Raw genomic sequence first — 15,278 nt, 5'->3', positions numbered from 1 at the left:
GGCACAAACCTGACATTCAAGGTCTCATGTATGATGCAATACGAATTACCTGGTATGACCTCTAAAGGTCATATGTTTAATCTGAATTATGCAAACCTCTAGTAACCTGCAATTTACAGGAAATATAAGATCCAGAGATTCAAAATCATCAGACAATTCCAAATTAGGGCATTCTTCAAGACAATGGTCTTTTAAAGAAAAAAAAATTAGCATTACTGGGGGGAAATGGATTAAAGTTTTAGGTTTAAAAGAGGTTAAAGAAAGTTAAAACTCAAGCTGCAGTGGGTGATCATTTACAAGATCCAGGCTCAAAAATGTGGACAACTGGAGAAATCTGAAGATTGGACAGGAATTGATAGAGAATAACAATTTTCATTGGTGTAATAAACGCTTTGTGGTCATGCAGGACAACATTTTTATAGGAGACATATAGCTAAAGTCTTTAGAAGCAAGGTATCTTGTTCACAGCTTATTTTCAACAATAAATAGAATACAAAACACATAGGTACACATAGAAATATATATACAGCAAAATACCTGCATCTGAGTATTTGCCATTTGGGTGATTCTGTAGTTTTTGTTCATCTTTTCTGAGTTTAAAATATTCAAAATAAGACACTAGAAAAAAATAACAGGACCATTACGAATTCCTATCCATTTTTAAGACTATTTTGTTTTACTCACCTCTCTGAAGGCTTTCTTGCGGACCTCGTGAAAAACCCAGTTTTGCCCTCTTTTACTGAATTTCCCTGGAGCTTCTAACTTTGAATTGAGCACCTGATTAACATTCTGCCTATACCCAATCTGGATAAACACATTATAAATTCCTGGTGGACAAAGTAGGGGAGTGCAAACACAGCAAATAGGATTTAAACAGTTAACTTAAAATGAGCTTATGGGGGGTCTTTATCAGCAAGTTAATAATTTAAGGGTGAAGTGGCAAACACTTAAACTAAGATGGCAGCAATGAAATTGCAAAGTCCTGGGAATTACACTAGTGCCTTGAATATGGGATTTTTATCGACTTTCACAACGAAATACCCGACAGTTTTACAAATCCCTCCAGCTTTATAACTTCCTAAGTAACATCTCCAGACTCTGGGTCAAATTGAAAGAGAAAGTGTTTTTAAGTAGAATTCTGCAGAAAGATATTATTCACGTCTAAGGTAAATTCTCTGGGCCAGACTCAAACTGCATCCTAACTTCCAAGAACCTCGCCATATCCAAAACAATTGGACAATAATAAACCACCCAGGAAATACGCAAAAACGTCTGCTTTGCTCATGGAATTAGATCCCCCTGTTTAAATGACATCCTTTCGCTTCAGGGCCACCGTTTAGGAGCGAAGTGCACTCAGACTGGGCTCTGCTCAGTCGCTGGGTAAAGGTCAAGGACGAGCGCAGAGGCATGCTCTTCCCCCACGCCCCCTTCGCCCTCTCACCCAGATTCCCGCCTGCCCCAAGTCGCGCCTCGCCCCCATCCGGGCCCTCTGCGACTCCAGGCGCTCCCGGACGCCACGCCCCGCCTCGGGGCTCCTTCACTGCATTCCTGTCACCCTCAACGTCACCCAGGCAGGGAGCCACATTTGAGCTCAAAGGCCCAAGGTCGCGGGCACCGCGCAGCGAGGACCAACGCGCATGCGTCGGCAGGAACTCGCGCGCGGCCCCGCCCCTCCACGTCTCTCCGCCCTCTCCGGGCCCCCTAGGCCTCGCCCCCTTCTTGCTGGTAGGCGGGACCAGATGAGACCCGCGCGCCCGCGGAGTCTGACGGCTGCTCGGTGCGGCTGGGTGGGTTGGCGTCTGAGTGACTGGACCGGGAGTCAACATGGCAGCGGCGTTTAGTCGAGGCTGCGGGGTGAGACGGAGACCAGGGCTGCGGTGGGGCTGGGGCATGGATGCTGTGGGGTTTGGAGAGGGGGCCAGGGGCTCGAAAACAGGTGCGGCCCCAGAAGGGTAGGAAGCGGTGTTGAGGAAAGAGCCTGCGTCGGGTGCGGTGGGGTTGACCCCGGCTCCAGGGCGTAGTCCTGGAATTTCCACCCTCGCTGTGCTTTCTTGCGCACCTCCTCCAGGGCGGGATGCATCTTAGGTTTTCACCGTCCCGAGTCTTCCGACCGACCGGCCGCTGAGCCCTGCAGAGAGGAGGTCTTACCTTCTGAATAGCCTTTTCCTCTCTAGCCCAGGAACCCCACCCCGTTACGCGGGTCCTGGAACCTTGGCCCCGTTTTTGAAGAACTGGCGTAGTTTGTCTTGCAGAAAGCTCCTTCTGCCGCTGGTCCTTTATCCCCAGCCCGAGAACGTAAAAATAAAGTAGGTGTCATTCTGAAAGTATGTGGAGTAAAAAGTGTTAGGCTCCTGCTAGTCTCTCCCTCAATGCGAAATCGCTAAGGGGGAAGAAGATAGAGCAGCTGCTCCGTGGGTTTTGTTACGCGGAGGACGCGCTTCCACACTGCGTACCTTCAAAGAAAGTTAGAAAACCTGCCCCACAACTCTCCGTGAAGCTTGTCCGTACAGCCCAGTGTCCCACAGATTCTAAATGTTTCACTCGCTTAGATTCGTTTTGATGTCTTAAGTCTTACTGATATATTCATACAAGATTGCCACTTAAATGTCACTTAAAATTGAATTCAAGTTTGGTCTTTGACCAAAAAAACTGCGGTATTAGGATGTAGGATTGTTGTAGTGGATTGTTGCCCAGTTTTTGGTAGTGGTACGTAAGTTAATGCACTCCAAAAGGCAGAAATTGGGGAACTTTAAAAATTATTTTTAACTTTGAAAAGAGGAAAACAGATTTTTTTTCGTTCTCTCCAAGAAAGGGTCTACAAAAACCTGATCTTATTTCTCTCTTGATACTACCATAAAACTAAGACTCGTAAACATTTCAAGAAATGTGGAAGACTGTAGTGATGTTATTGCAGAATTGATGCTTGTTTAAGTCACTGTCTTGGATATTTGTAAGTCTACTGTTCTGGGCAGAGGGCCTGAAGTAATAAAATCAATATGTATATGACATTAGGCTTTCAAAACGTCCTTTTTTAATCATCCAAAATTACCCAGTAAGATCAGTTCCATCTCCAGGTTTGAGTTAAAGCTAGAAGTTTGTAACCTCTCCAAGATCACAAAGATAGTTCTACAATCAAAACTCAAAATTCAGCAATTATAACTCTAATTCTGGTGGTATTCCTGTAATTTTTTTCTAAGTCATCTACTTCATTAAATGGGTAACATTGTGTAATAAAAACAGGTTTCTGAGCAGTGTTCCCTGTCTGTAGCAACCTTTGCACTTTGATTTATATAACATGTTTTCTTGAAAAATCCTGTGTAAACTGATACTTTGTAAATTACATCTGCTAAATAATCCTCTATTTAAGTCTCTCAGCAGACCATTTCACCAGCTTTGTGAGGTCTGATTTTTTTGTGCATTGGTGTTCAGTTAGATTTTTTGATATGACTTTTGTGGGATATTTTTCTTAAGTATGTCAGCATGTTTGATAGCATAGACTTTTTTTTTAATATTTATTTGAAAAGCAGAATTAGAGAGGGAAAAGCTAGTTCACTGCCCAAATGACTGTAACAAGCAGGAACTTCTCCAGGTCTCCTACATGGGTGCAGGGACTAAAGCACTTGGGCCTTCTTCCTCTGCTTTTTTAGGCACATTAGTAGGGCATTGGATGATAAGTGGAAAACCTGGGACTCACATCCACATGGATGTTGGGGTCACAGGTGGCAGCTTAACCTGCTGTACCTGAACATCGGCCCCAATAGTTTGGACTTTTGATGGTAAATGTTAGAGTCCTGGTTCTGTTACCTAAGAGCGAAATGATCTCGGATAATTTTATTTACCCCTCTGAGCCTCTGTTTCTTATTTTACAAAATAGGAATAAAAATATTTTTAGGTTTATTCCAAGGCTTATTCTTAGGCTTGACCTGGGATACAGTAAATCAGTATATACAGCTGTTTCTGTAAACAAGGTGGGTTTGGATGTTGCAGTGGATTCATTCTGAGAGGAGAAGCGCAGTGGGGGCAAGAGGCGTGGAGTCACCACACAGACACAGGAGTCGGGTGAAAAAGGGCTAGAGGTGAGCAGCTTTCAGACTCGTTTATTGCAGTTGGGACAGCAGCTTATACAGCCGAGGCAACCAATCCAGTCAAGGGGCAGTTTATGTTGTAACCAATCACTGCCTTTTACCAGGTGGTTTGCAAAGCCATTCCTAACTGATGCTTGCTTGCCAGCAGCCATCTTGGTATGGCCTTCTCATTCCACCACATTTCCCCTTTTTGTTTATTTTTGAGCAATGGGAGGCATGATCTTTGGCCATACCATTGTTGACCCCATTTCCATGTGGTCTCTTCATGCAGCTGTGCCTGTCTTAGATTGTCCCCCAGGAGATCTTACCCACTGTTGACTAATCAGCCCTCAAATGGGAGACCACAGGAGTGCTTGCTCAGATGGGGGTAGGAATGAGAAACAATGGTAATCAGGAATGGCGTGTCCGCACCCAGGCTGTTGGCTGTTCAAATGGCTGACCAGAGCTAAGTGGGGTATAAAACAGTAGTGGATGTAGCAAGGGCAGTTCCTTAGGGCAGGATGATAGGGCAGTGGCTTGACAATCAGTAGCAGGTGCATCCACTAACAGGCGGACTCTCAGTCTTGTTCAGCTGGTTCTGATTGTCAGTTGTAGGCTTGATGTTTCTGGCTGGCACCCAATGGGCTGTCCCACATTCTCTGGAAAGACACAAATATATCCTTGGCCCTTGGTTAGCAGAGGATGTGGTCCCTTCCATTCTCCTGTCAGGGGGGTCTTTCCACCTAACCATAGGGGCCAGAGTCAGGGATGGAAAGGATCCCCAGTGTTTATAAGCTGGGCTGACCCCTTGGGAATCAAAAGTAAGAAAATTGATAGTGAAAAGCACCTCTGTCAAAGCAAGCTGCTGGTCTGGGGGCATATGATTGTTTTTCTGTCATTTTTTAAACTTTTATTTAATAAATGTGAATTTCCAAAGTACAGCTTTTGGATTACAGTGGCTTTTCCCCCCCATAACTTCCCTCCCACTTGCAACCCTCCCATCTCCTGCTCCCTCTCCCATTCCATTCACATCATGATTCTTTTTCGATTACCTTTATATACAGAAGATCGATTTAGTATATATTAAGTGAAGATTTCAACAGTTTGCACCCACCCAGAAACACAAAGTGTAAAGTACTGTTTGAGTACTAGTTATAGCATTAATTTACATTGGACAACACATTGAGGACAGAGATCCTACATGGGAAATAAGTGCACAGTGACTCCTGTTGTTGATTTAATAATTGACACTCTTATTTATGGCGTCAGTAATCTCCCTAGGCTCTAGTCATGAGTTGCCAAAGCTATGGAAGCCTTTTGAGTTCGCCAACTCCGATCTTATTTAGACAAGGTCATAGTCAAAGTGGAAGTTCTTTCCTCGCTTCAGAGAAAGGTACCTCCTTCTTTGATGACCTGTTCTTTCCAGTGGGATCTCACTTGCAGAGATTTTCATTTAGGTTTTCTTTAGGAGATGTACAGTTTTGGACATGCTCAATCGGACTTGCCCCAAATGGTAGTGTTAGAAACGTGCCAGGGGATTCCAATTCAGTCCCATCAAGGTGGCATGTACCAATGCCATCTCACTAGTCCAAGTGATCAACTTCAGTTCACAATTGATCATAATGAAAGGATTAAGAGTCAAAGGGATTACATAAACAAGACTAGTGTCTGCTAATACTATCTGAAAGAATTAAAAAGGAGAGAACAATCCAACATGGGAAGCAGGATACACAGCAGACTCATAGAATGGCAGATGTCCTAAACAGCACTCTGGCCTCAGAATCAGTCCTTAAGGCATTTGGATCTGGCTGAAGAGCCGGAGAGTATTTTAGGAATGGAAAGCTGAGACACTCTGTTTTTCTGTCTTTGTAAGAGATCTTTAATTGTCCTATGAGTTCTTTCAATGATTGCCTGTGGGTTTTATGGGATACCTATGGCAGACTGTATGTTCCAGGACCTCAAGAAGGAATTAAATTCCTGTGATGTATACGCTGGCCTGTTATCTATCTTTATGGTCCAGGGGACACCGAGGACCAGCATGGCTGACTTAACCGCCTTTATTACATTACTAGCCTTTTCTCCGGATTGGGCTGTTGCAAATACAGTCTTTGAATAAGTATCTACCACCGTATGGACAAACTTAAGTTTACCAAAGGAGTTAATGTGGGTGACATCCACTTGCCAGAGCTTATTAAGAGCAAGGCCTCATGGGTTCACTCCTGCTTGTTGCAGTGGTCCTACAGGGAGAGGGGGGTGAAATTCTTGCAAGGGTGCACTAGGTGTTTGCATTGGCTCATTGTTAGCTCCAGGAAAAACGATTTTATGTTGCTTGCTGACATGAAATTTTTGGTGTAGAATACAGGCTTGTTCTAATTGTGGTAGTGGTAAGACCACTATGTCTGGCTCTGTGAAATGTGGTGGAATGAGAAGGCAGTACAAAGATGGCCACTGGCAAGTGAGCATCAGTTACTCAGGAATGGCTCGGAACCCACCTGGCCAAGGAGCCTGCCTGGCAACAGGCAGTGATTGGTTACAGCTTAAACTGTCCCTTGGCTGTATAAGCTGCTGACCAATTGAAATTAACGAGTCTGCAAGCTGCTTGCCTCTGGCCCACTTTCACCTGACTCCTGGTGTCTGTGGTGACTCCATGCCTCTTGCCCCCACTGTGCTTCTCCTCAGAATGAATCCACCTCAACATCTGGCGCCCAGCGTAACAGAGAGAGACAGCGTATTGGACTTGGTGAGGTCCCTCCTTGATTTCATCAAGTAGGCCCCTCTGTGTTTTATGTGTTGTTCGGTTCTGTGAGGGTGAGCACAGAACCCTTCCTGGCTGGCACCGCGGCTCAATAGGCTGATCTTCAACCTAGCGGCACCAGCACACCGGGTTCTGGTCCTGGTCGGGGCGCCGGATTCTTTCCCGGTTGCCCCTCTTCCAGGCCACCTCTCTGCTATGGCCCGGGAGTGCAATGGAGGATGGCCCAAGTGCTTGGGCCCTGCACCCCATGGGAGACCAGGAGAAGCACCTGGCTCCTGCCTTCGGATAGCGCGGTACGCCGGCCGCAGCGCACCAGCCGTGGTGGCCATTGGAGGGTGAACCAAGGGCAAAAAAGGAAGACCTTTCTCTCTGTCTCTCTCTCTCTCCCTGTCCACTCTGCCTGTCAAAACAAAACAAAACAAAACCCTTCCTATGCCCCTTTCCTTGTCCTTGTCCTCAAAGTGACCCCAGGTTAGGCACACGATTCCCAGAAGCATAATGCCGCTTCTCGGCTCCTCCTTTTACTTTTGGTTCACCGGCTAGTTCAGTTGATAGAGCATGGGACTCTTAATCCCAGGGTCATGAGTTGGAGCCCCACTGTTGAATGCCAGATGTTGCTGTGGATTTATTCTGAGAGAAGCAACGTGGGGGCAAGAGGTGCAGAGTCACCACACGGACACCGGGAGGCAGGTGAAAGTGGGCCAGAGGCTAGCAGCTTGCAGACTCTCTATTTCAGTTGGGACAGCAGCTGATATAACAGAGGCAGCCATCCAGTCAAGGGGCAGTTTATGCTGTAACCAATCACTGCCTGTTGCCAGGCAGGCTCCTTTGCCAGGTGGGTTCTGAAGCCATTCCTGAGTACCTGACGCTTGCTTGCCAGTGGCCATCTTGGCACAGCCTTCTCATTGCACCACATTTGGACAATGAGGACTAAGGAAGCTATGTTTTCTTCTGAAATAAAATTAATGAAAATGGTAAATAAAATGAGTTTTCTTACTGTATAATTATTTTTCCAAAATTTTAGTATGACCTGTGCTTTAATTTTGAAATGGCTAATTGAATTAGAGTATCTGACAGTCTAATTATATTGTCATTTTAACTGAAGGTAATTCCCTTTCTAAGCTGAAATTGTAAACTACAGAGTGGACAGTTTCTTTTTGCAGATGATGAAAAAAACAAGAAATTTGGTTCTAGAAACTAGTATATTGTTCACCTGCTCTTTTCTCTTAATATCTAGCGTATTAAGATTGCCTGAGAATGGTTCCATCAACAACATCCTTTTATTAAAAAAAAGATTTATTTATTCAAAAGAATTAGAAGGATCTTTCATCTGCTGTTTCACTCCTTAAATGTCTACAATGGCCAGGAATGGGCCAGGCCGAAAGCTAGAGCCAGGAGCTTCACCTGAGTCTCCCATGTGGGCGCAGGAGCCCAAATACTTGGTCTATCTTCTTTGCTTTCCAGGGCCATAAAATAACAGGAGCTGGATCAAAAATGGTGAGGGGGCCAGCACTGTGGCATAGCACCTGCAGTGCCAGCATCCCCTGTGGGCACCTGTTCAAAGTCCTGGCTACTCCACTTCCGATCCAGCTCTTTGGTATGGCCTGGGAAGGCAGTAGAAGATAGCCCAAGTGTGTGGGCCCCTGAACCTGCATGGGAAGACCCAGCTACTTGGATCTGCACAGCTCTGGTCTTTGTGGCCAATTGGGGAGTGAGCCAGCAGATGGAAGACCTCTCTCTCTCTCTCTCTGCCTCTCCTTCTCTTTGTAACTCTTTCAAATAAATAAATAAATCTTTCAAAATAAAAAAAAAGAAAGAAAGAAATTGAGAGACCAGTACTTGAACCAGCACCCATATGGGATGGCAGTGCTGTAGGCAGTGGCTTCACCGCCCCCCATTGACATCCTTTGAATTATAAATTGTATGATTTTGGCTGTCCTCAAATATTTACTCAGGAGCACATTAGAGCTTCCAGTTAGGTAACTGTAATAAATGCAGAAGGTGAGTTTTGTTTCTATTAATTGTCATGAACATAAAATTGGATTGTAAAACAAATTTGTATCAGATTGTAAGTTTTAATGTCTTTTTAAAGAAACAAATATATTTCTGATTCTAAGGTAAGTAGTACAAACTTGTTTTTTAAAGGACAGATACTAAATATTTCTGGCTTTGTGGACCCTATGGTTACTGTGGCAACTGCTTAGTGTTGCTGTGAAAGCCACAATAAACAATATGTTGTGGCTGTGTTCCAATATGGCTGCTGTAAGTTGCTGACCTCTGGTTTACAGTATTATAAGAATGCCTATAGATGGGCCGGTGCCGTGGCTCACTTGGTTAATCCTCTTTTTTTTTTTTTTTAACTTTTATTTAATGAACATAAATTTCCAAAGTACAGCTTATGGATTACAATGGCTTCCCCCCCCATAACTTCCCTCCCACCCGCAACCCTCCCCTTTCCCACTCCCTCTCCCATTCACATCAAGATTCATTTTTGTTTCTCTTTGTATACAGAAGATCAGTTTAGTATATATTAAGTAAAGATTTCAACAATTTGCACCCACATAGAAACACAAAGTGAAAAATACTGTTTGAGTACTAGTTATAGCATTAAATCACAATGTACAGCACATTAAGGACAGAGATCCTACATGAGGAGTAAGTGCACAGTGACTCCTGTTGTTGACTTAACAAATTGACACTCTTGTTTATGGCATCAGTAATCACCCTAGGCTCTTGTCATGAGTTGCCAAGGCTATGGAAGCCTTTTGAGTTCACTTACTCTTATCATATTTAGACGAGGTCGTAGTCAAAGTGGAAGTTCTCTCCTCCCTTCAGAGAAAGGTACCTCCTTCTTTGATGACCTGTTCTTTCACTTGGTTAATACTCTGCCTGTGGCACTGGCATCCCATATGGGTGCCGGGTTCTAGCCCTGGTTGCTCCTCTTCCAGTCCAGCTCTCTGCTGTCACCCGGGAGAGCAGCAGAGGATGGCCCAAGTCCTTGGGCCCTGCACTTGCATGGGAGACCAGGAGGAGGCACCTGGCTCCTGCCTTCTTCGGATCAGCGCAGCGCGCCGGCCGTAGCAGCCATTTGGGGGGTGAACCAACGGAAGGAAGACCTTTCTCACTGTCTAACTCTGCCTGTCAGAAAAAAATAAAAATTAAAAAGAATTCCTATAGACAACACCTGAAAATATAGAGCATGGCTTTACAATATAATTTGCTTTGTTTGTGTGAGGGATCTTAGAAAATGGGCTCCTCTAGGGGGAAGATTCTCAGAGGCATACCCGTGAGGCTCACAGGGACAGGTTATTGAAGTCAGTGAGTGCAGCAACTCTTGACCACAGTACAGTTCATCCTGTTCTCACCCGACCTGCCTGATCACCAGTGTCCTAGGAGCTTATGGGTGAGATTTCCAGAATAGTCACCCGCAGTCTTACTGTTATCTCTGATTGTTGTTTGTCCCGGGACTCTCCACTTCAGTAGTGCAGAAGTCACCTATTAATTTTATTTTCATTACTTTTTTAATATTTACATAGGTATCTAATAATTGGTAATTGGCATATTTAAATTATAATAGGAGGCATTTAAGTAGTAATAACTTGTGAAATAGTGCTCCTGAGTATGCTTAAGCAAGTGCCAGTGTTCTCTTCCTTAATGTTTGATTTATCAAGTTTATTTTAACAAAATTGTCCTTTACAGGTCCTGAGGAGTATTTCTCGTATTGACTGGAGATTACAGCATACAAAAGCCATCCCAAAACATCAACCAGGATTAGGATTTAGTTTTGGTATGTTATGTACTTTTGACTTTAAATATGTGAAGATCTATATTTGTGTGGAATGCATTTGCAAACAAACTTCATATTTGTTGATCAGTAGAACCAATCACCACTCAGAAATTGTTCACAGTCACAGTCGTTCTTCCTGATCTTGTTTTCTTCTTCAGCCTACTACCTTGTATGCTAGACCAGTGTTAGAGCATATCTACATACATATCTTCCCTTTTTCCTAAGTGCATATAGTCCAAAATAAATGACATATTTACTGGTGTATATGAGTAAACTTCAGTTTATAGATGTGAATGCAACAAATACTGTTTAAAACACCCCTCAGGGGCTGGCTTTATGGAACGAGGGTTAAGCCACTGTCTGTGCCTGCAACACCCCTCTGCCTTCCAAAAAAAAAAAAAAAAAAAAACCCATTCCTTAAATGCACAATGCTACATGTTTGGTAATAAGGGTGGAGAACCTTTTTTCCTTTCAAGAGCCATTTGGGTATTTATAACATCGTTCACAGGCCATACAGAATTAATTACTATAAATCAAAAATTAGCCTGCTATAAATGTGTTGAATTATGATTCCTATAGTTGTTTTGGTAGGGCCAGACCAGGTGATTTCATGGATCTTATATGGCCCACATGTTGGATGCTTCACTTCCCTGATGTGAAAGGCTATTTTGGTCATAACTGTCTGAACTGCAATTGTGGTATTAATAGATAACATTCTCAGTCTTGGGACAAGGGAGCCATGTGTCAGAGAGACAGCTTCCCCTTTATAAAATGAAAACCTCAGGCCAAAAATTTTAAATAATAATCCCTATCTTTGGCATCCATTGCCTTCTAAAGTGCTTCTTGCTTTAAAATTTTTATATTTCCTCTAGTTAAAAACCCATTTTATCAGTTCATTTGATCTCAGAAAATAGTTAAAAGGCAATTTAGATAATTAATTCAGACCCAGGTAAAACTGACAATCTCAAAGCTCTCTGGGGTCATTATTTTTGTTTTCTTCTTAGAGATTTCTTTCCTTATTTATAGTTTTCTCCCAGCATTAAATGGAAAATTTCTAGGTAGTATAAGGATAGCACTTTAGGGCAGTGGGTTTTCTTACTTATTTAAATATTAACATTGATTTGGTGTGGTTGCTCTCTAGTATGACAGTTTGAGTTAAGTCTGAGTGGTTGGGAAAGAGATTGTGGAGCTCAGTTTAAGGAATATGCATTTAGATCCTTATAAAAGAAGGTTAATATCTGTAACACAGGAACTCTTTGATGATTAACTTATATGCTGTAGATAAGCTCTCCAGCACATAGTGACTGGATCAAAATAGTTTCTTACTAAATAATTCATGATAGATCCCTGTCTACCCTTTATCCACCCCAACCTTGATATTGACTGGTCCCTATCTTGGAAGTAAAGTACTGATGTAGGGAACACTGGACTGAAACTCTGCTGCTAGTTCCTGGTGAGACTCTTGGGCTATCATTTCCTCACTCTGCTTTAGTTTCCCTATGTATAAAATGAGGCATTTGATGGTATACTTTTCAGTTTGGCACTGAAATTCTATCTTTCACATTTAATTTCTCACATTCCATACAGATGATTACTGCAGTTATTTATGTACTTAGGGTGGGTCTTATGGCACAGTGGTTAAGCCACTGCTTAGGACATAGGATTCAAATCCTACCTTTGCTGCTGATTCAGCTTACTGCTGTGTGCACCCTGAGAGGCAGTAGGTGACAGCTATAATCCTTGGGTCTCTGCCACTCGTGTGGCAGACCCAGATGCAGCTCCTGGCTCCTGGCTTCAGCCTGCCCCAGCCTCAGCTGTTGCATGCATTTGTGGAGTGAACTAACAGAAGACCATCTCGCTCCTCTCCTCTTTCTCCTCTCCCCCCTAACCCTCTCCTCCTCTCTCCCTTTCCCTCTCTCTCTGTGTGTGTGTGTGTGTGTCTGCTTTCAAAGAAATAAAACTAAATGAAAAACTTTCAAATGTACTCACTTACTTTTATTTGAGAGATAGGTAGAAAAAGCTCCCATCTGCTGGCTTACTCCCCAGTTGCCTGCTACCTCTAAGTGATTCTGGGGCAACTGGTGGGACAGTGCTTACAAAGCTGGGAACTCAGGTGGGCTTGAACTTGCTGTTTCCCAGATTGCATGTTAACAGGAAGGTGGAGTCAGGACTAGAATTCAGTTGCTCCCATATGAGATGCAGGTCACCCTTGCCTGAGATACCCTATGACTTACTTGTATTTTACCTATCATTGACTTTGGATGCAACCACATTAAAACATTGGACAGCCTGAATTGAAAAAAAATGCAATTAGGAATCAGTTTTGTGGCTCAGTGGGTTAAGCCGCTGCCTGCAACCCTGTCATCCCATATGAGCACTGATTCAAGTTGGCTGCACTGCTTCCAATCCAGCTCCCTGCTAATGTGCCTAGGTGTGGGGAGCAACTCGGACTAGACTAAGTTACTGGAATTAAGACTTATTCTATGCATCTGCTCTCCCACAATATGGCGCTGAGAAGGGAGAAACAGCTTCTACGCAGCTGCCTCCAGTTCAACCAATAAACTGTAGGACCTGCTCCTGATTGGAGGAGAGCAGCGTACTCGGCGTGTGGGTAGCAGAGTTGGGATTGGTGGAAGAGGACTATAAAGGAGGAGAGAGACAACATGCACAAGGAACATCTATCTGAAGGAACACCTGTGCAGCCCCCGAGAGAGCCGGCCGGCGGTGTGCCGCTCCCCTGCGGAAGTGGGGAAAGTGGCAGGGGGCCCGCCCCTCCACGGAGGTGAAGGGATGGTAGCCAACCCTGGAAGAACCAGCAGCAAACCCGGGGAGGGCCGAGCAGACAAAAGAACAGCGCAGGGTCCTGTGTCGTTCCTCCACGAAGAGGGGGAGCGACACCTAGGGAAGCAGCAGAAGCCAGCCCAAGTGCCTGGGCTCCTGCCACTCATGTGGGAGACCTGGATGGAGTTCTAGGTTCCTGGTTTCAGCCTGACCAAGCCCTTACTGAGCTGCCGTTTAGGGAGTGAACCAGTAGATGGAAGATCTTTCTGTCTCTCTGCAACTCTGCCTTTCACATAAATAAAATAAATCTTTAAACAAATCAGTTCATGATCGGCTCCTCTCAAGTCCAGCCACTTATTCATTTCATTAAGTTTACAATAACCCTTACTGTATATAAAGGTTTGGATACCACTTATTAGAATTACATCAACATTTCATTACTATGTTTTAAGAAATCTTCCCACTACTTCCACCAGTTTCTTTGTGCTAATTTTTTTTAAAGATTTATTTATTTTAATTGAAAGTCACAGTTATACAGAGAAGGAGAGGCAGAGAGAGAGGTCTTCCATCCGATGCTTCACTCCCCAACTGGCCGCAACAGCCGGAGCTGCACCAATCTGAAGCCAGGAGCCAGGAGTTTCTTCCGGGTCTTCTATGCGGGTGCAGGGGCCCAAGGACTTGGACCATCTTCTACTGCTTTCCCAGGCCGTAGCAGAGAACTGGGTTGGAAGTGGAGCAGCTGGGACTCAAACCGGTGCTCATATGGCATGCCAGTACTGCAGGCAGCGGCTTTACCCGCTATGCCACAGTGCTGGCCCCAATAAGTTTTTTAAAAATTATTTTTGCCTCATCAGTTGGAAAAGAAAAACTCCTATGAGTTTTACAAATTTATATCAGTAAGTTATTTGTAAAAGTAAATAAAAAAAAAAGTTATTTGTAAAGCTCAGAAATTGCATTGTAGTCTTAGACTTTGTGAAAATCAGGGGCTAAAGTCCCCATTTTAAAAATAAAATTTCCACATACCTTCTTCATGGGGCGTTTTTCCTTAACTCACTATCCTATTTTAATATTTTCTAATAACTTTCACTTAGGGTTGACTGAACAGCAGAAAGAATTTCAAGCTACTGCTCGTAAATTTGCCAGAGAAGAAATAATGCCAGTTGCTGCAGAATATGATAAAACTGGTGAAGTAAGTTTATGTATTTTAAGAAGAGAAATGCCTTTTACTGTTTTAATAAGATCATAAAATCAAGCTACCTAGGTTTTAAATATAACTTTCCTTTTTCTTTTAGTACCCTGTCCCTCTAATTAAAAGAGCCTGGGAACTTGGTTTAATTAATACACACATTCCAGAGAGTTGTGGTAAGTTTTATGCACATTTTTAATGCATGTGAACAAGAAAAATTCTGAAACTCATTCTTTGAAATATCTGCTGATATTAAGTGACTTGACTTGCTACTTTTATCTCCCTGTTAAGATTACAGTATTTGCCTGCTTTTAGAAGGCTTGTACTCAAAACTTAGAGGCATTTCTCCTTCTTTTTAACTGGTTCCGACTTTAAATTGATAATAACTTTTGGTAACATTTTTCCTAGAGCTGATTAATTTCTTGCATTTAATCCTACATTTTATTTTACATTTTATTGGGACTATGTTTTGTGAGATTGTCATTCTTTCTTGGATCATTTGGTCAGAGTTTTAACTGAGTTGAAGCAAGTTTTTACAAAATCAGATTGAATCAAGAATATAGGTCCAGATTACAAATAGTTAAGAGTTTCTTGAAAATTTTAAACCTTGTTTTAGAAAAGTATAATTTGTCTTACATTGCCAGCCAAAACACCTATAGACATTGTATTTGTAAATCTTTTAAAATAAATTAAGTCATATGGAAA

General features: G+C 43.2%; 1 protein-coding gene and 1 long non-coding RNA gene across 3 annotated transcripts in view; one reads left to right on the top strand and one right to left on the bottom strand.

The window, feature by feature from the left end:
• Positions 1–439: 439 nt before the first annotated feature.
• On the bottom strand, positions 440–1,630 carry LOC149125659 (uncharacterized). The gene is made up of 2 exons (XR_016237269.1): positions 1,442–1,630; positions 440–618 (listed from the first exon to the last, which is right to left on the bottom strand). It is a non-coding gene; the product is annotated as an uncharacterized LOC149125659 (long non-coding RNA).
• A 107-nt stretch (positions 1,631–1,737) lies between these two features.
• Positions 1,738–15,278, top strand: part of ACADM (acyl-CoA dehydrogenase medium chain) — a 36,517-nt gene continuing 22,976 nt past the window's right edge. The window contains exons 1-5 of one of the 2 annotated variants that reach the window (XM_051857585.3): positions 1,738–1,854; positions 6,744–6,804; positions 10,519–10,606; positions 14,479–14,576; positions 14,680–14,749. In XM_051857585.3, the coding sequence (XP_051713545.1) occupies positions 6,745–6,804; positions 10,519–10,606; positions 14,479–14,576; positions 14,680–14,749 (316 nt within the window). In that variant the 5' untranslated portion in view covers positions 1,738–1,854; position 6,744. The remainder of the gene's footprint in view (positions 1,855–6,743; positions 6,805–10,518; positions 10,607–14,478; positions 14,577–14,679; positions 14,750–15,278) is intronic. The other variant, XM_002715911.6, reaches the window with a different exon arrangement.

The sequence above is a fragment of the Oryctolagus cuniculus genome, chromosome 7 (genome assembly GCF_051225735.1).
Source record: "Oryctolagus cuniculus isolate XC-2025 breed Fujian yellow rabbit chromosome 7, ASM5122573v1, whole genome shotgun sequence".
Classification (NCBI taxonomy): Eukaryota; Metazoa; Chordata; class Mammalia; order Lagomorpha; family Leporidae; genus Oryctolagus; species Oryctolagus cuniculus.
Note: the sequence above shows the minus strand (reverse complement) of the source record. Positions and strands in the feature narration are given on the sequence as shown.